At 41.4% G+C, this 19,248-nt stretch overlaps 1 protein-coding gene across 1 annotated transcript in view; it reads left to right on the top strand.

Annotated features, from left to right (window-relative positions):
- prkcsh (PRKCSH beta subunit of glucosidase II) overlaps positions 1-17,117 on the top strand; it is a 52,416-nt gene extending 35,299 nt beyond the window's left edge. Inside the window, exons 13-17 of the mRNA XM_067973070.1 lie at positions 4,044-4,133; positions 11,027-11,101; positions 13,746-13,845; positions 14,508-14,672; positions 15,673-17,117. Of these exons, the coding sequence (XP_067829171.1) occupies positions 4,044-4,133; positions 11,027-11,101; positions 13,746-13,845; positions 14,508-14,648 (406 nt within the window). The 3' untranslated portion in view covers positions 14,649-14,672; positions 15,673-17,117. The remainder of the gene's footprint in view (positions 1-4,043; positions 4,134-11,026; positions 11,102-13,745; positions 13,846-14,507; positions 14,673-15,672) is intronic.
- Positions 17,118-19,248: the final 2,131 nt, after the last annotated feature.

The raw sequence follows: 19,248 nt of genomic DNA, 5'->3' as shown, positions 1-19,248 counted from the left end.
GCATAGAGGAGCTTTACAAAGCATCTATTTGTAGCATAACTGACTGAGGGCGCTTGACATATTAACATGCGAGGTAATTCTCCAACATGATCCGTCACCAAAGACTTGGATGCCAGAAATACTTGACATTCACTTTTAAAACAAAAATTGGTGTGAATCAAGCGAATGCTTGCGCTCCACTGAAATGTTAATATAGGAATCGCCAAGTCTATCCCCAGGGCACAAAATAACCTTCCAAAACCACATTAAAATCTGGCCCACAAAAGAGCCAGCCAAATATGCAATGTCTTTATAACGTGTGTTTGCATGAGTAGAACTGATTTGCTTCCAGTGGCTTTATCTTGTTTCACTGTTTGTATTCGCGATTGCTTCCATTATGGATGCAAGCAATGGGAGAGAACTTGGGCTCTCCATTATTAGGTGCAGGGAGGTGCTGCAAATGAATGCACATTGGCACATCTCATCTTGAAACACTCAGCCTACTTTAAATCAGGGATTTTGCTGTCAATTGAACTGAATACATTTTTTTCCAAAAGGAGAAATTCCCATATGTGGGCCAAATTGGAAATTACAATTTTTGCTTCAAAAAGGAATTCAGTGAAATATAGGAACAGGAGGAACAATAGGAACAATAATAAAATTATTAATTGAGTTGGCATCTACTGCTTTTTGTGGGCGAGAGTTCCACACTTCTACCACTTTAGTGAAGAAGCGTTTCCTGACTTCTCTCCTAGTTGGCCTGGCTCTGATTTTATGGTTATGCCCCCTTGTCCTAGGCTTCCCCACCAGTGGAAAAAGTTTCTATCTAACCCAATCAGTTCCTTTCAAAATCCTAAAAACCTCAATCAAATCACCCGTAACCTTCTCTATTCCAGGCAATACAAGCCCAGTTTATGTAATTTCTCCTCATAATTTAACCCTTGGAGCACTGGACATACTTCAATTTTTTGTTTTGCATAGTTTCCTTGAATTCTTACTATACTTCGGTTAAAGATAGAAATTTTATAAATCATCAGCATTATGTTGAAGCTGGCTGTACTTCAGTGTTTTGAGGCTGACTGGTTCAGAGCTGAAGGAAATTCGGTACTGTGGGCCGATGGGCACGTTCAGGTACTGGTCTGCCTTGACTAATACGCTGGTCTTGTCATCACAACATCAGACCATTTCTGCTTTACCAGCAAAGCCCTGCTCTACATTCTAGAGAATCATTATTTTTCTATAATATATTAAATATACTATGCGTGCTGTGCACTCCTTATTTGGGCATCATTTTGTGGCATACAGCCAGCTGCACACTTCAACTACCAGATGGAGCTTCATAAGCTTTAGAGCCCCATACTTATACCTGCAGCATCACTAATGCACTCGGTGGGAAACTCGCGTAGCCCTGACCTGTGGCAAATCCATGGGTGATCCACTGGTTAGCACCAAGTATAGTACTGAGCTAAGCTTATTAACTGTTGCATCTGAACGGTGTTGAAATCTAGACTCATCGCACCATCCACCCTAACTCATTCGTTTACGTGACCTCCAAACTGTGGAGCTTCTTCCCTCCTTCCTTGCCTTCCACTATAATCTGCTGACTTCAGAGCCGTGTTTGGTAACACCCAAACAGTGCTACTTTTATCCTACGCTTTGGTCGTGTTCTGTACTCTGGGTCTGCACCCTTTGATTAGGTTTCATATATTCTGTTCTCGGCAGGATCTCGTTTTAAAATTTTTTTTTATTCGTTCATGGGATGTGGGCGTCGCTGACGAGGCTGGCATTTATTGCCCATCCCTAATTGCCCTTGAGAAATTGCTTTTATGTACTGACCTATGTACTTTCATATTTGGAATGGTGAAGCGGTTGGTATTCTGCAGCTCTGTTGTCATATTGGAGATGTTAGTTGATGATGATGTGACATTGTGCTGTGTTGGTAAAGAAAGTGATTAATACTGAGGACAGTGGTAGTTTCTGTAGCGTTTCGATCCACTGTTGGCGCTGGAGGGAAGTGGTTGCTTAGGAAGAGATTCTTGCACTGAGGGGATGACTGTTGAAACCTGCCTATTCTATTTTGGGAATTAAATTTGTTTTTTTTGTTTTGGAAACTATTTTTGGATGGAAGCAAGTATTTTGCTTTGGGACAGAGGGTTATATCTGAGTGACACTAGGAAGCCGGTTAGTGTACTTGTGTGCTGGCAGCAGTTGGTACAGCATGTAAATTGCAGCACTTGTGATAGTCCTGTGCTGACAGCATTTAGAAATAATTATTGTGATGATGTGACTCCATGCCAGCTTGAAATTGTACATCATTCTCCAAGGTAACCCTACCTGTGTATTTTTTAAAAACTCTTATCCAGTCTTTTATAGGTAATAGGACCCTGCATCAGGTGTGCAAAAATGTCAAGCCAAAGTCCAGATCCAGGTTTCCATTGTTTTTCTTCGGGCATTCTGTTTACACAGCCTAACATGCAAGGAAACATAGAGAATTGTCACAAAGTAATTTCCAGGACTGGACTGGCGATTGCACGATGGCCAAGAAAGTGTTCGTATGTGCTGTTGTGACATTAAGTGACCCACAAATGTTCCACACAAAGCTCCTCAATCTCTGTGTCTTGAACTCCATCAAATTGTTGATGGATGCAGTTAGTCTACATTCTAAATCCAACAGGCAAGACTTCAGATAGATAGCTGCAACTTCCAAACCTAATATTGTACTGGAAAAATCCAATTGTGATGAAGTGTATATAACAGCATAATGCTTTCATATGGATAATTAATTTTGTTTTTTGTCATAAGTTCAGCATTTTCTTTTTATTCATTCTTCATTTCCAAGTCAAATATTTTTTTTTAAGAAAACGTTTCTCCCTTCCTCTCCTGAAGGCAGTGATTGCTTTTGAGGTACAGCTGCACAAGTGCCATCAGCTCTCTGGTACCTTGGTCATTTGAGACCAGGCTGCAAGTGTTGAAGGGCTATTTTATCGTATGGGGCATCACAGCCGGGAATGATCTTGGCCTCGTTTGATATTCACACGTATACTTCCAGCAGGGGTTGCTGCATAGTAACCGTGCACTAGAGGGTGGTGGGGGTCTGGAACTCACTGCCTGAAAGGGTGGTAGAGGCAGAAACCCTCATCACATTTAAAAAGTACTTGGATATGCACTTGAAGTGCCGCAGCCTACAAGGCTACGGACGAAGTGCTGGAAAGTGGAATTGGGCTGGGTGGCTCATTTTCAGCCGGCATGGACATGATGGGCCGAATGGCCTCCTTCTGTGCCATTATGATTCTATGACCCCTGTCCATTTTTTGTTCATCTTTTACTTGCACCCTTCCAACTGAGGCCAGTTGTAATGCTTCTACTGCTGGCCCAACTGGACCAGTAACTCAGCACAGATGGAAAATTAAAATCGCCAATTCAGATTCTTGGGTTACCGCATGTGGTTTGCTTTGGAGCACAAGTAAAATATAGTATGGGTGAGATACGATTTTATGTGCAATAAATGTACGTGATACAAGGTTTGCATGATGTGCAAATTGAATTTTCATTCAAATATTTAGAAAACTAAGAAAATGATTCTAGCAGATTGGCCTGCTTCAGATAAAGCATAGATGTCCATGTCTGTGGACCACAGGAAGCAAGAATTGTGTTGTAAACAGTCACATACTTGCTCTGACACGTGCACAAAAAAAAATTCTTAAAGGGACATTGGCTAAAGTATAGAAGTCATCTAGGTAGAGAATGTTTTGTTAACTGCTGTGACTTATCTAATAACAGTACTATGTAACTGGATCAGTGATATTCTACAGTATTATGATCAGGTTGTCATTTTTATTTGAAAGTGTGACTTTGTTAAATTAAATTTAGACATCTGATTAATTTTCCTGACCTTTTTATTTGATTTGTTGCCTTTATGGCAGTGAGAAGGGGAATTTGGATACTATGATTCTGATTGTTTTAACATACTATGATAATTCCTTTGGCAAAGCAGGCGATTTTAAAAAGCCCCATCCAAGAAAATACACCTCTTGATTTACAGTTCCACTGCTGCTGTTTTATAGGAGCCTCGAGAAGGAACTTACGGTTGACTTTGGACCCGATGGAGAATTTGCGTACCTGTTCAACCAGTGCTATGAAATGACAACAAACGAGTGAGTAGAATCTTTGACTCCCCAACCCCCCCTTTTTGGTATTTGTGTGTTCACAATATAGCTGATGTGAGGGTCTGAGATGAACAGATCATTATGCTGAGGAAATAACTTCCTCAAGACAGGAAGCATATGGCTTGTCATTGCGTTGTACTGGTAAAGGTGGCAAACGGAAACAGAAGTATACGGAATGTGGGACTTCGTTTTTTTTAAACCTGAAGCAATCATCAACATCAACTTGCATTTTTATAGCGCTTTTAATACAGTAAAACGTCCCAGCGTATCAATGATAAATTCTTCACTGCAGCATCTGTGTGACCATTGCTGGGTCTCTGTAATTTTCTAAAGCCCCTCATAGTGATCGCACATCCTAAGCTTCTGCACCCCGTAGGTGCTTCAACATGATAGGAGTGCAGCTGACAGCAGATGTGCAGTTCTCCATTCATTGGCTGCACTCCATGGTATAACAAACACCCTGATGTTCAGGGAATCAACAGCTTCATAGACCTGCAGAAATGTGCTTTTAGGTTAAGACTGCTGCTTTCAATAAAGTAAACGTAGGTAGCTGATCCTGTTGTTTTTTTCACTCTGGGTCTCCACATTGTTCAGCGGGGCCCAGCCACACCAGCTACGAGTGCGTGGTGTAAAAGGGAACAGTGGTGAACTGAAGCCAATCTCCTGAAAACAGGATAAAACACAGTTTTTTTTAAAAATAGCAGCTAGTGCAATTTAACAAATATGTTAATGCCAAGTTAGTATTAGGAAAAGCATCCTCATTTTGTCAGGTTTAAAAAAAACTTAAAACTATATGTGTTGAATTCATGTCCTCACTGCTTTTGAAGCAGGTGTTTGGGAACAGATTTTTGAGTGCTGCCAGAACAGCTGAATGTATTTAAATGTCTGTATAGTGCTTGTTTAGATCAGCACAACTAAGAGCACAAAATGCTCAATGATGATTTGTAACATTGCTTGTTAGCGAATGGATCCTGATTCGCCTTCATTATCTAATCTACTAGAAACTAAAACTTCAAAGAGGAAATTCTTAAGTGTAGCAGCAGATAATTACAGACAAACTCAGAGGTTCTCCATTCTCTGCTGCCCAGCATGTGATTGTTCCACCTGTTTACTATTTAATGGGCACAAAATCACGCTGGTGAGCGCAGAAGTATAAAGCCCCAGCCGTAGCCTTTATAGAAGTAGTTACTGTACTTTGGTATTCTTCACTTGTAGAATCTCAAAGGTTGTTTTTGTTAACAATCTGTTTGTGTGCGGTATGCACCTGAAGTGATTGCGATGACTCTGTGGCGCAGGAATTTGAAGATTTGTGTAACTTGAAAAGCAGATAAGAAATGAATGTTAAATTAATTGGGTTTCACTAATACCTGTAAATAAAGTAATAATGTTAATGATACTAATATTTCAGAGAAAGACATTGCCCCTTATTGCACGTACAGCTAAAATAGGGGAATAGTACTTAGAATTTGATTTCAGCTTGGTTCAGTTGGTAATGCTCTCACATTGGTGTCAGAAGGTCATGGATTCAAGCCCCACACCAGGGCTTGAGCTCGTAATCTAGGCTGACCAGTCCAGTCCAGTACTGAGGAGGTGCTGCATCGTCAGATGAGACATTAAGCTAAGTATCTGTATGCTTGTTTGGTGCATGTTAAAAATTCCGAATGCAGTATTTGAAGAGGAATAGTGAATTTTCCTGGTATTCTGAGCAATGTTCCTTCCTTACCAACACCCACTAAAAAATAACAGATTAATTGGTTGTTCTTGTCGTTGTTTTTGTGAGACATTATTGATGCAGAAAGGCTGCTGCCTTTGTCTGCACAATAGTCAATGCACTTGAGTAATTCATTAGTATGAATTATTTATATTGTGACTTGTGTTCACGGGTGGATCCTCTAGCTTTTTTTCTTTCCCCTACCCCAGTGGTTTATCTCACCACTGTTTGGAAAGTTTGTAGAGTTTTTCATGTTACCTTCAGACCTGCAAGGTGAAAACCCTGCAGTGCGGGGGCTGTTTTTTTGCAAGGCCTTGCAGCCATGCATAAAATATAGAGCATGAGTGGAAGGCAGCATGAAATTTCTTAAAATCGGACAGTATATGTTGAGCGGTCAGACAGTGGAGTGCTTTACTTCATGCAACTTTTATATGGGCCTTCTGGTTTAACTCAAATTCAGATCTTTAATCTATAAACCACAGTTCACATGACTTCAGCTCCAAAGCATTTGTTTTGGGGATTTTAAGCTTTTGCGACTAAGGGAAACTGTTTTTACATCTATCCAGCTCGCTGTAGAACAGCTGGCTGGAGGGTAGGGGTGGCAGATGCTGCACTCTGTATGTGTGATTTGACCCCCCTCTGTTTGGATGGGCTCAGAACTTTGGCGTTCTTAGCTGCTCCCTTCTGGTCTGCACACCCCCCTGATTAGTGTTGATATTGTGGAGCAGAAATGATTTGGACTTGAAAATTGAAAGTGTAATTTCAAAATTTGTGGACTACACCAAACTGGGGAACATTGTAAATACCGAGAAAGAATACGACAAAATACAAGAAAGACAATAAACTTGCAGAATGAGTGTGTAATTGGCAAATGAATTGCAATATGAATAAGTGTGAGGTGTTGCATTTTGATAGGAAGAATACGGAGGCCACATACTGCTTGGACAATAAGAGTCTAAATGGGGTAGAGGAGCAAAAGGATCTAGAGGTACAGATACACAAACCACTAAATGTAGTGATATAGGCCATAATAAAGCAAACCAAGCACTGGCGTTCATTTCCGGAGGGATAGAATTGAAAAGCAGAGAAGTTATGTTAAACTTGTATTGAACCTTGGTTAGACCACACTTTTTCAGTAATTGTGCACAGTTCTGGTCTCCATATTATAAAAAGGATATTGAGGCACTTGAAGTGCAAAAAAGATTCACGAGGATGATACCAGAACACTGAGGATACATTAATCAGGAAAGGCTGAACAGGCTGGGGCTGTTTTCTCTACAAAAGAGAAGGCTGAGATGTGACTTGATAACAGTCTTTAAGATAATGAAAGCATTTGATAGGGTAGATGTAGAGAAGGTGTTTCCACTTGTGGAGGAGACCAAAACTAGGTGCCCTAAATATAAGATGGTCACCAATAAATCCAATAGGGAATTAAGGATAAACTTCTTTACCCAGAGGATGGTAAGAATGTGGAACGCTCTACCACAAGGAATAGTTGAGGGGAATTGCGTAGATCCAATTAAGAAGCTAGATAAGCATGTGAGGGAAAAAGGAATAGAAGGATATGCTGATAGGGTTAGATGAAAAGGAGTAGGAGTAGGAGGAGGCTTGTGTGGAGCATAAATGCCGGCAGAGACCAGTTGGGCCAAGTGGCCTGTTTCTGTGCTGTACAATCTATGTAAAAAAAAATCTCAAGATTATATGGGCTCATTGGATTTTCATGACTTCCAGGATTTTTGAACCATGAAAGAATCGTGTGATTTAGTTATTTGAGAACCCAACATTATGACATTATAGATTCCAATCTTGACCCTTGCACTGCTCATCATTGATCTATATATATATGTTAGCTTCAGGGTTAAGGTTAAAAGTATGTAATTTGTATGCAGTAATAGGAGACCTGCCCACCAGCACCTTGGGGCACTTGGGATGAGCAATAAATTGGTCCTGCCAGAGTTGCTCACATCCTGAAACAAATTTCCCCTCAGTAAAACTGATCGTTATTTTTCAGTAAATATTCTTTTCCTGACATTTGAGAAAGGAGTGATATGCATTAGAGACCTTTTGGAAGGGAGAAATCTCATTTCAAAATTGGGTGGGGAGAATAGAAATTACTATATTTTTCCACTAAACTTCATAATTGATTTCCCCTCATCAGATAATCGGTGTCTTGAAAACGAGCTTGCTGCTTTTATTTTTGTTTAATCCTCTCTTGATACTTACAATGCAGGTTCATTAACCCCACTGTACTAAAACTCCACACAAACACTCTCTCCCGTCAGTTCATTATTGCAGTTGGTTGTATGAAAGTTTATTTTGGAGGAACCTTGCCATCCTTTTGAAAATCTAACCACAGCCACAATGAGATTTAACATCCATTTTGTTCTCTGCCCCTTCCTCTTGGCTTTTGCTTCAGCTGATGGTATCATTAGGAGAATTGATTTGGAGGAGCTACAGTGCTTGACGGAGTGGTGGAGCTGAATTAATCTAGAATCTCTCTGTCGAAATGACAAGATCAGTGAAGCACCTCTGGATAATGACTCTCTTGGTAATTCAGCTCCCTTGCACTGTCTTGTCAGTAACTCCTCCAGGGTGTCATTGAGACTTGGTTGCTTAAACTGGGATTTTTTTATATTAAAAAGAACAAATAAACAAATTGCTGTCAAAGTTAATGACAGTTGGTAACGCTTCAAAAATAAAGGAAGGACGTGATTCTCCTTAATATTAGTTTACCATAGTTCTCTCATGCATTAAATTTGCTGAACACTAAATGTAATGTAGTTTTAAGAATTGATTTTTTGAATGTTGAAAATATTTGAGTTTGTAATCTTAAATCTCATCTTGTAGGCTTTTGTTCATTTGTTCCTTGATTTGTTGGTGTTTGTTATTTTCTCTCTCTCTCTCTCTCTCACACACACACACACACACACACACACACACACACACACACACACACACACACATTACTTTTGTGGTAGTTCATTACTGTCAGCATTCACTCTTCCTCCTTGTATACATTTGTACTGGTTAGCCTTCCCAACACTTCAAAATCTTTTCAACTTTCAAAATAAGCTATGTCTTTATGACTCTCTGAATTTCCAAAGTTAAATATTTCTTAATAAATATTCTTAGTCAACGTGGTGGCACAGATTGTTAGTGGGAGGAGAGGGTGAAAGGACTCGCAAGTCGTTTCTGCATTACAAATGGAGGTGAGGTGCTTTCATACAAGTGCTGAGGGGAAACTGAGCCAACACTTCCATTTCTTGACATAAATAAAATGGTGGCTGAAGTGTATTTCATTTACTTCATCGTTAAAGTCTGTTTGTTCAGTTGCTGCATCACTGCCCTTGGAATATTCCCATCTCGACCACTTTGCTTTGCCTTCTCCCTCGTTATCTTCAGAAGTCTTTCTCTTTGATCATATCTTCAGTTTATCCTCCCTTTCTCCCTATCTGCATCTAAATTTTTCCACCCTCTTTTTAGATCAGGTCCTCCCTTGTTCAGTGCTCTGAGAAGTTTCATTATGTGAGGAGCACAATGTAAATATTAGTTGTATTTTGAGAACTTTGATTGTGATAAAAGCAACAACTTGGCACTTTTATAGTTCAATGCACATAGTAAAACGTACCGAAGCATATCTCAGACGCAATAATGGGTGCCAAGCACTGGTGGAAAAAGGGTTAGTGTCTGAAGGTATGGTCCAAGAGGTTAGATTTTGAAGGGTTGAAGAGTAGTCTCTGCCTCCCAAGGATGCAAAGGAGGTCAGAGTTACAAGGGTAGCGGATATTACCTATTGCAGCATGCAGTACTGTTTTTATTATTTTTAATTTTAAAGAATATCCTGTTAATTATTCCAGGTATGGGCCCATTTGTATGTGGCCAGTGAGCTCTGTCGTTGTGACAATTGCAGTGAAGGATCAATGATTTGAAACCATTACAGCAGGTTGATTTGAGAAATAATTTGCAGTTGATTACCAGGGTGCGTGTACGTGACATTATATGAAGTTGCTCCTAAACTTATCCTCCGTCTTGCAAAGCTCCACAATGCAATAATCTGTTATTGGGTAGAAGTGGAGTGACCGGAGAAAGCAAGTTTGAGTTCACACTCCCCTTTCTCTCTTCTCCCTCTCCCCTCCACCCCCATTCTAATTAAAGTAACTTCATGAACATTTTGTGGTCAGTGTTGCTTCTAGCTTAGCTGGTAGCACTCTTGCCTCTTAAACCAGAAGGTTGTGGGTTCCAATCCTACTCCAGAGACTTGAGCACATAAACTAGGCTGATATTCCAGTACAGTACTGAGGGAGTGCTGTATTTCTGGAGATGCCGTCTTTCGGATGAGACGTTAAACTGAGGCCCTGTCTGCCCCCTCAGTTGGATGTAAAAGATCCCATGGCACTATTTGAACAGGAGCAGGGGAGGTCTACCCTGGCTAACATTTATCCCTCAACCAACATCACTATTTAAAAAAAAAATTATCTGGTCATTATCTCATTGCTGTTTGTGGGACCTTGTGTGCAATTTGGCTGCCGTGTTTCCAACGTACAACAGTGACTACACTTCAAAAATACTTCATTGGCTGTGAAGAGCTTTGGGATGTCCTGAGGACGTGAAAGGTGCTATATAAATGCAAGTCTTTCCTTTAGTGGCGAGAAGGAAATGTTCTTCCCACCTGTGTACTTTGATAGTTAATGAAGTACTTCTGCAGATGTGTTGTGTCTCCATTACATTGCCATGTTAATATACTTTCAAGTGCTCTCAAATCCTCTGTAAAGGGGAAGGTACGAATAGTAGAACTTGGGTGTCCAAGCTTGTCTTTGTGTGCCGCATAAATGTGTAGTATGGAACCTCGGAGCTGTAATTTTAACTCCATATTCTGATTAATTTGCATGTATCTTAAGTTAATAATGGTTCTGAGCATTTTAATGACTTATCCACTCACAGGGCAACAGCGTAAAAACAGTCCTTTCCAAACCTCCAGACCTATGAAATTCAAATAGGACAAACCAGGAAATAAGCAATATAAGGGAAAATAGGACTGAGTTGCCTGGGCTTTGAGGGCTGCTTTGCCAGGGCTCGGGGGCCGCATGAGGACATCCCTGGGCTAGAAGTAATGAAATATTAAACGCTGTTCAGGATTTTGAGTTTAACAATGGTTGTCTGTTTCTTACAGGTACGTCTACAAAGTCTGTCCATTCAATAAAGTGGTACAAAAGCCAAAACATGGTGGTTCAGAAACGAGTCTTGGGTAAGATAATTGTAGATTTGTACAGTGGATATTCCTTAACTTTTCCTTTATTATTTTTCATCTATTATGTTTCCTCGCCTTCACTTCAAAATGTAGAAAATAGTATGGGTTGATTCTCAGATTTTTACCCACATCGCTTTCTCGGAATTGCCCGTGCTCAGCCTTCACTGGGTGGTCCAGCTGAGGTTAGGAACACGAGGCGAGGAAAGGCAGTCAAACTGTATTGTAGCATTGTGCACTGCAATGCTTTGGTATACCAGCACATTGTGCCATCAGCCGACCATACTGCAACCAACTAACCTGCCTGAAATTGGCTTGATAATCCTTATGTCAGCAGATCAGAGTGGTTCGAGTTAGACTGTTTAATGACCATCCATGCCACTCTATAATCAGATCATGGGCTTCGAATAGCAATGAGTACTGCACAAATTTATCCACATGATGAGATGAAATAACTCATCAAACTATACCACTTAAAGCAAAAACAAAAGCAAAGTATGGTGGATGCTGGAAATCTGAAATAAAAACAGAAAATGCTGGAAAACACTCAGCAGGGCAGGCAGCATTTGTGGAGAGAGAAACAGAGTTAACGTTTCAGGTCAATGACCTTTCATCAGAACTGGAAGAAGTTAGAGATGAACAGTTTTTAAGCAATAGCAGGTCCAGGAGAAAGGGGGGCAGGGAAAGTTCTGCGATAGGGTGGGGCAGAAGTGATTAAATGACAAAAGGAATGATGGTGTGAGGTGAAACGGGGTGATGGTGGGACAAGTAAAGAAACAAAAGATGGGAGCAGAGGAGGTATAAATGGTTACAGCAGAATAGCAGAGGGGAAGGGAAGCATGGAAAATCTGGCAAAGCAGAGAAGGCTCCCGTGGCCCAGGAATGTGGCGGAGAAAGGCAGGTGGACCCCAGGGTTGGGAACCACCTTGCCTCCCGTGCCACTTAAAGCAGCCCGAGTGAGCCCGTCTCCAAGTGGTGAACTGTAACATCAGGTGGAACCTGGGACCGAAGTCTGGGACCACCTGGAGACGGAAAAATTAATTCATTCCACCTAATGGTACTCCAAATTTCCACTAATTCTGTCTGCCATTCGGGTGATCTAAACTTTGATCGATTATGTGATGGATAACAGCCAGTCAGCCAAGGTGCCGGAGAGAAAAGCACTGTTTTTGAACTTGAACGCATATATTTCATATCGAATGTTTTTTGCTAGGCAGAATGAAGGTGAATCTCATATTTTCATAGTAATAACCCCTCTCCTCTTGTCAACTACTGTTTCAATCTTCTTTAAAAAAAAAATTGCACTGACCTTAAAATGTCTACAGTATCTCAAAAGTGCTTTGAAAAAAATGAAATTGTTAAATATTTAATCATTCCTTAGTTGAACAACTGTTAAAGCTGAATGTTTCATTCCTCTTCCCCCCCCCCCCCCTCCTCCCCCACCCCCACCTTCTGTTGACTTGTATAGGATGGTTTCTAAAACACGAAATAGAATGATTATCCCTTGAACTTAGCGATCCCCACCCAAGCTCTTCCTCCTCAAAACCTAACTCTTCACATAGGTACAAGGTCCACAGTTTAATTTTTGACCCCCAAGGGGGAAGAATTGCTTTGGTTGCAGTGAATAGTCAACCAGTTAAGTGAAGATTTATTCAGGTTGGAAGTTGTAATGTGTTCAGTGTTGCCATACTTGGTGAACTTAGGGACTGCAATGGGGAAGTGTTCCTGAACACCAGATGAGGCAAGTTTTGCCTGCTTCCAAAGGTGGTATTCATTTTATCTTTTTCACATTTTCTTCACTCTCCTGAATGCAATGACTCGTGCTGGAAAATGGGTTCACAGATGGGTGCTCTGGAATCACATCCAAGTAGTGGTTATTCACGTGCGTGAGAAACGTTAACAGCAGCCATGCCACTTGGCCATGGAAGGCATCTCAGCTGAAACCAGTCCTGCCATTGCCTGACACTCGCACTTTCCAGCAGCAATAATCACTCGTTTTTAACCCCCTCAAACTTGGGCATTGAAGCCAGTTGCAGCACATCTGAGATCAACTAACTGAACTGTGACCAAGATTGAATCCAGCACCTTGTGGTCTGTATGGCCCAATGTGGTGTATTTACCCACTGAGCCTTTGGGGAAAGCTTCATTTTGTTAGGTTTCTGTTCCCTTGAGTATAGAAGATTTCGGGGTGATCTAATTGAGGTGTTTAAGATGATTAAAGGATTTGATAAGGTAGATAGAGAGAAACTATTTCCTCTGGTGGGGGAGTCCAGAACAAGGGGGCATCACCTTAAATTTAGAGCTAGGCCATTCAGGAGTGAAATCAGGAAGTACTACTTCACACAAAGTGGAAATCTGGAACACTCTTTTCCCCCAAAAAGCTGTTGAGGCTGGGGGAGGGATCAGTTGAAAATTTCAAAACTAAGATGGATAGATTTTTGTTTGGCAAGGATTACAGAACCAATGCGGGTAAACGGAGTTGCGATACAGATCAGCCATGATCTAATGGAATGGCGGAACAGGCTCAAGTGGCTGAATGGCCCACTCCTGTTCCTATCTCCCAATGATAATTTAGTTAATTTTGCAACAAGGACACTTATGATGTTGGAATGCATGAGTAACTTCTTTGTTTGTGTGCACGTAGCTTGTGGGGTTCATGGGCTGGACCAGAAAGCAACAAGTTTAGTGTGATGAAGTACGAACACGGTACTGGCTGCTGGCAGGGACCAAACAGGTCCACTTTGGTAAGTGCATCTGGATTTGTATCTGTGCACACAATGGATAGTTTGTTGTTGCATGTGTGAGAAACAGAAGATGCACCTGAATTTAGAGGAAGTAATTTTGTTGCAAATCTGCTGGGTGCCATTATGGCTCAGTTGATAGCACTCTTGCCTCTTGGGTGAAAGGTTGTGAGTTCAAGTCCCTCTCCAGGACTTGAGCATATAATCCAGGTTGCTGCTTCAGTGAAGTATTGAAGGATTTCTGCATTGATTGAGGTGCTGTCTATTAGGATGAGACGTTAAACCAAGGTTCTGTCTGCCTGTTCAGGTGGATGTAAAGGATCCTGCAGAACTTTTTAAAGAAGGGCAGGTGATTCCCTGGTGCCCTAGCCAACATTTCTCCCTCAACCTCTCATTGCTATTTGTGGTACCTTGTTTTGTGCACAAATTAGTTCTGACAGTGCAACACTTGCTCAATAATGAACTGGTGTATCAACCTCAAATTATGTGCTTAAGTCCTGGTTAAGGGCTTGAACCCATGACCTTCTGACTGAGGTGAGAGCTACCACTGAGCCCAACTGACACCAAAAGGGAAGGGAACAAATGCATAAAATGTGATGCAAGCTAGTTTAACATTTAACCTGGCTAGAGGAGCATGGCTTTAAGTATATTTTAATTGCTAACAGGTTAAGTTGTCTTGTGGTAAAGAGACTGCCGTGTTGTCCACGTCAGAGCCCAGCCGCTGTGAATACTTGATGGAGTTCTCGACACCAGCCCTTTGCCAGGAGGTAATGGATGAAGAGGGCTCAGACCACGATGAACTGTGAGAATTGGGCAAATGGACATAACAGGTGAGCCAAGCTCCCCTAGCATTGATGGTGATTTCAGTTTGTATTCTTCCTTAACTTATTTCCCTTCCCAGGACCATTTTATTCATGCACTGATCCCTTCTATTACTGCTGCTTGTAAGCGGGCTGATGGGCCTTTGAGAGCACTTCAGTGACTAGGCTTCCTCCATGATGGGAGCAGGTTATCATTACTGCCTCAAATGATGGATGGCTGGGGAAACAATGGGGATGTGGGAGGGAAAGGAAGAGATGGTGCTTTGCTGCTGTTATTTTTAAAAATGTACTTATGGCATTCTGCTTAACAACTGCAAAGCGTGCTACAGATTTCACCCATGTTGAGATCAGGTACTTTCAGACTGTGTGCAGTAGGAAACCTGAGTGACTACATTTCTGATCTGTTCTCTCAACTTAATTGGCCAAAGAGTTGCAGAGGACAGGAGCCAGCCACTTGCCTGATACTCAGCCTGGTAATCAGAGAACAGAGAGAGAAAAGGATCATACATATTAAATTCATTGTATGGCCCTTCGATTATGTAACACAGCTTTTAATCTGAAATTCTTAATGGAGTAGTGGACTACAAGAACATGTAATATGAAAGAAGAAAAGGCTGTTGGGCACATGAAATGTACTTATGATTGGCTTTATCATAGACTCCTCTCAAGTGCCTAGCAATGCGTAGGATGCAGGTCAGTGCTGATATATCCTTGTATGCCCAATTCCTAATCCTGGTCATTCCATTTAAGGGATGCACTGCGGACCACCCCAAAGGGAGTGAGGGAAAATCCGCACAGGTGGCAGCCACTGCCAGTCACACTCTTGCTGGCTGGCTTGGGCAGCCTTGAACAGATTCCCACCTGATCCTGCCAACTGGGAAACAAAGTGGGTGCGGTGGGAACAAAAAAATGTAGACAATTTTTTTTTTAAAAAAAAGCAAACTTTCTAATTTATTTTGTTCTGACACATATTGATTTCTGAATATGATATTTACTCTTTCCTGTATAGGTTGTTGGAACCTCTTCTGCGAAAACAAGCGGATGAATTGAGTTTGGTGGGGCCTGCAGCACTGTTTACCCAGCAGGCACCTTTTTCCCTCATGGACTAGTTTCCTTTTTTTTTTAGTTGAAGCCCTCCAAAATGATGTCCTTTGTCCCCAGAACATTTGGTGAGCCCTCCATCACTGGTCACTTGGAACTAAACCAAAACTCTATAAATCTCTTGTTTTTAATGACGCAGTCTTTCTCTTCTCCTCTCCTCCGCTTCCCAGATCCGTGAAGCACAGTGGCTCAGCTCAGTACCCAATCTCAGTCGATATGCCATAAACCTCAGTGAAATAAAGTTGAAATTTTCTAAGACTTGATTACAAAATTTAGAGGAGAAAATCAATGGGGCTGATTGGAGCTGCTACTGTGTGTGCCGTTGGCTATCGGTGCTCCTGTAAGAGACTAGTAAGTCACATTTTAAAAAAAAATTCTGGTTCAGGGCTGGGCTCTAGATTGTGTGCAAGTTGCTTCTGCAACTTATTCATAATTTACATAGAATTTTCTTCCCTTTCTCCCCCCCCCACCACCACCAAGAAGGCAGGTCTGGCAATCTGTTAATGTTAGTTAAATCCTAAATGTGAAAGTACTAAAATTATACAATACCCAACTAATGTCTTTGCTAAAACAGTTTGATTTTGTTTTGAATGTTTTTTTCTACCCTCCCACCCCCAATTTCTCTCCTTTTTATAAGTGCTCAAAACCTCACAGTCCTCTTTCGATGGGAGATGCGGGCAGTTTGGGTCATGGGTTTCTCAGTAACAGATGTCAGTGTCTCTCAGTACTGAGCTGACTGGATTCAGGCAGAGTGAAACAGATTTCCAGGGTCTCTTTTTCCTCCCTGAGGGACAAATGTCTCGTTTTTTTTTGTTGCCTCTTTGCTCATCTATAATGACAGTGGGAAACCAGGAGGTATATACCACTTGAGAATCTGTACGAAATGGGTGGGCTTGGTGTGTAGCAGTTAAGGCTTCTGATTTTACAGCCTAGCGGGTTTTGCTCTTGTTGAATTGCTGCTCAAATCAGCTTCCCACATGGCTTACTGTCCCTCTTCCTCCCCAACTAATCTATCAAGGCAAATCTGATTCAAGAGCACACACCCAGGAGTCCAGTTGCACCTTTATTGCACTTATGCCAAACCCAGCTTTTGTATTCCTTCCTGTGTCTGTGACCAAACAATCGTGTCTTAAAATTTTTTGAATAGGATCATTGTATTTTTTTTAATCAGATGTAGACTATCTTTCCAGAGGTGACCAAACAATGCCAGTTGTTCCCCGTTCAGCACCTGTCTTTTCCTGCCAGCTGTTTACAATCACGTGCTGCCATGATCTACTAAAATTACACATCGTTAAATGAATACCTTATGGCAACAAAAGAAAATAAACTGGTGGATGGACCTGGAATGAATAATGTGTGTTTTGTTTTTGTTTTTCGTTGTCTTGATAGAATATCTTTACTAATGGGTTCAGTGAAGCCTTGTTTGCAAATACAACCAGTGCTTCCAACCAGCATGATTGAACAGGCCTTCACTTATTAGATTGGAGATGCACCAGGCCATGCTTGAGTTGAAGGAAATTTCATTAATAGTTTTGGACAGGATTTAGGAACTAGAGGCAAATCTTGCTTGGACTGGTGCTCGTCTGAGCCATTTATTACGCTCTCCACTTGACTGCAAAGCCACTGACGACAAGCCCAGGTTGGTGTCAGCTTAGCAAAGTAAGGTATGACAGCCAGAAACAAATTTGCAAATTGCAGCTTTAAAACTGCGAGTGGAAACCTATTTATGTACAGCGTTTCTGTTCTTCTGTTCAATGTAAATGGGTGGTTTCTATAGCAGAAGGACTATGATGCGCTACTGGCTCGCTTCATGAAGTGGATCTGCATGGCTGGAATCAGGGAAAAAATTGGTTGCAGTTTTATTTAAAACAAAACAACTATACTGTGCATGTTCAACATTACAGCATTGGAGTGGGGGTACTTAGAACATAAGAACAGGAGTAGACTGTTCAGCCCCTCTTGCCTGTTCCGCTGCTCATGGTTGATATGTACTTTCACTCATTTACCCGCCTTGGTTCCGTAACCCTTGCCTAACAAAAAATCTATCACTCCATTTTGAAATTTTCAATTGACGTAGCTTTTTGGAGGAGGAGGAGGAGGATCCAGATGTCCACTACGCACGTGTGTGCCGATGTGCGTCCAGACATCACCCCTGAACGGCCTAGCTCTAATTCTAAGGTCATGCCCCCTCGAGCAGGACGCCGCCCACCAGAGGCAATAGTGTCTCTCCTATCTACCCTATCAACTCCTTTACTCATCTTAAACACCTCGATTAGACCATCCCTTAATCTTCTACACTCAAAGGAATATGAGCCTAGTCTATGTAACCTGTCCTAATTTAACCTGTTTGGCCCAGGTATCATTCTGGTGAATCTGCGCTGCACCATAATAGGAGATTTCCGTATGCCTTTCTCAATTAATTCTGATGCACCAAAGTTACCACAAAGACGAGGAGTTGGTGTTGGTTGTCATGCCCTATAATGGCGAATGGTACTCTGGTTTTCCCATTTTTCCCTCCTGGAGATTTAACGCTCAGCTCTGCCTTAGGCTTAAATCATTTGCTTGGGTGTTGTCCACCATTCCCTTCCCAGGTTTTCAACGGCTAGAAAGTATTTATAATTTTCTCCGCTGAGGTTTCTCAAGGTGTGAGTTGCAAATTAGTAATGATTGCAGCTGTTGCTAAGGGGATTTTAACACTATCTCCCTCTGACTCACTCTCCAGAAAACTACTGATTTTTGCCATTGCGTCAATGATAGTCATCCCATGGGGTTGTACATAGTAAAGACAAAACAGTTGAGTTACCATGGGTACTTGTACTTGGATACTTGATGATCTACAAACACAGGATGTGCCATTAGCAGAGTATTTGTAAGGGAACAGAAATTAGTACAATATATGGTTATGGCATTGGGTTTGTATGTTTTAGAATAAACTACCACCAAAAAATGTCCATTGAGTACTGTATTTTGTTCCCTCCCCTTCTTTCCTGAAAGTGCTGACTGCTCCCCCTCGGGCCAAGTGGCAATTTTCTGTCTTGAGTGTCAACTGGCTATTTTACTATGAGAGGCATCGCAACTGAGTCTGATCCTATCCTCATTTGACATAAGTGCACTCACACTATTCCAACAGGGGATCACCAGACAGTGATCAAATCAGAAAACTTAGTTCTTCTCTTCCTTCTCACCAGCCCAAGGTGCTGACATTAATTGTATTGCCCCAGCTTAAGGTCTGATAACTCAACAGACTGTGGAACAAACCTGGGACCTTCTGGTCTGTATGGCTGGGGACCTTCTTTCTTTAAACTTTTTAAAATTTCAGGTTACATTAGTTGCTTTCACATTAGTCTTAACATTCAGAAATACACATCAGTGACTTGTCTCTAAGGTTCTTAACTTTTTATTTATATGTGCATTATGGGCTGGTGTTCTTTATCTACTCACTGGTTTTGATAAGACTACGAATCTCCAGTGTGTCTCTTTGTAG

The sequence above is a fragment of the Heptranchias perlo genome, chromosome 37 (genome assembly GCF_035084215.1).
Source record: "Heptranchias perlo isolate sHepPer1 chromosome 37, sHepPer1.hap1, whole genome shotgun sequence".
NCBI lineage: Eukaryota > Metazoa > Chordata > Chondrichthyes > Hexanchiformes > Hexanchidae > Heptranchias > Heptranchias perlo.
This window is presented reverse-complemented; position numbering and strand designations above follow the sequence as displayed.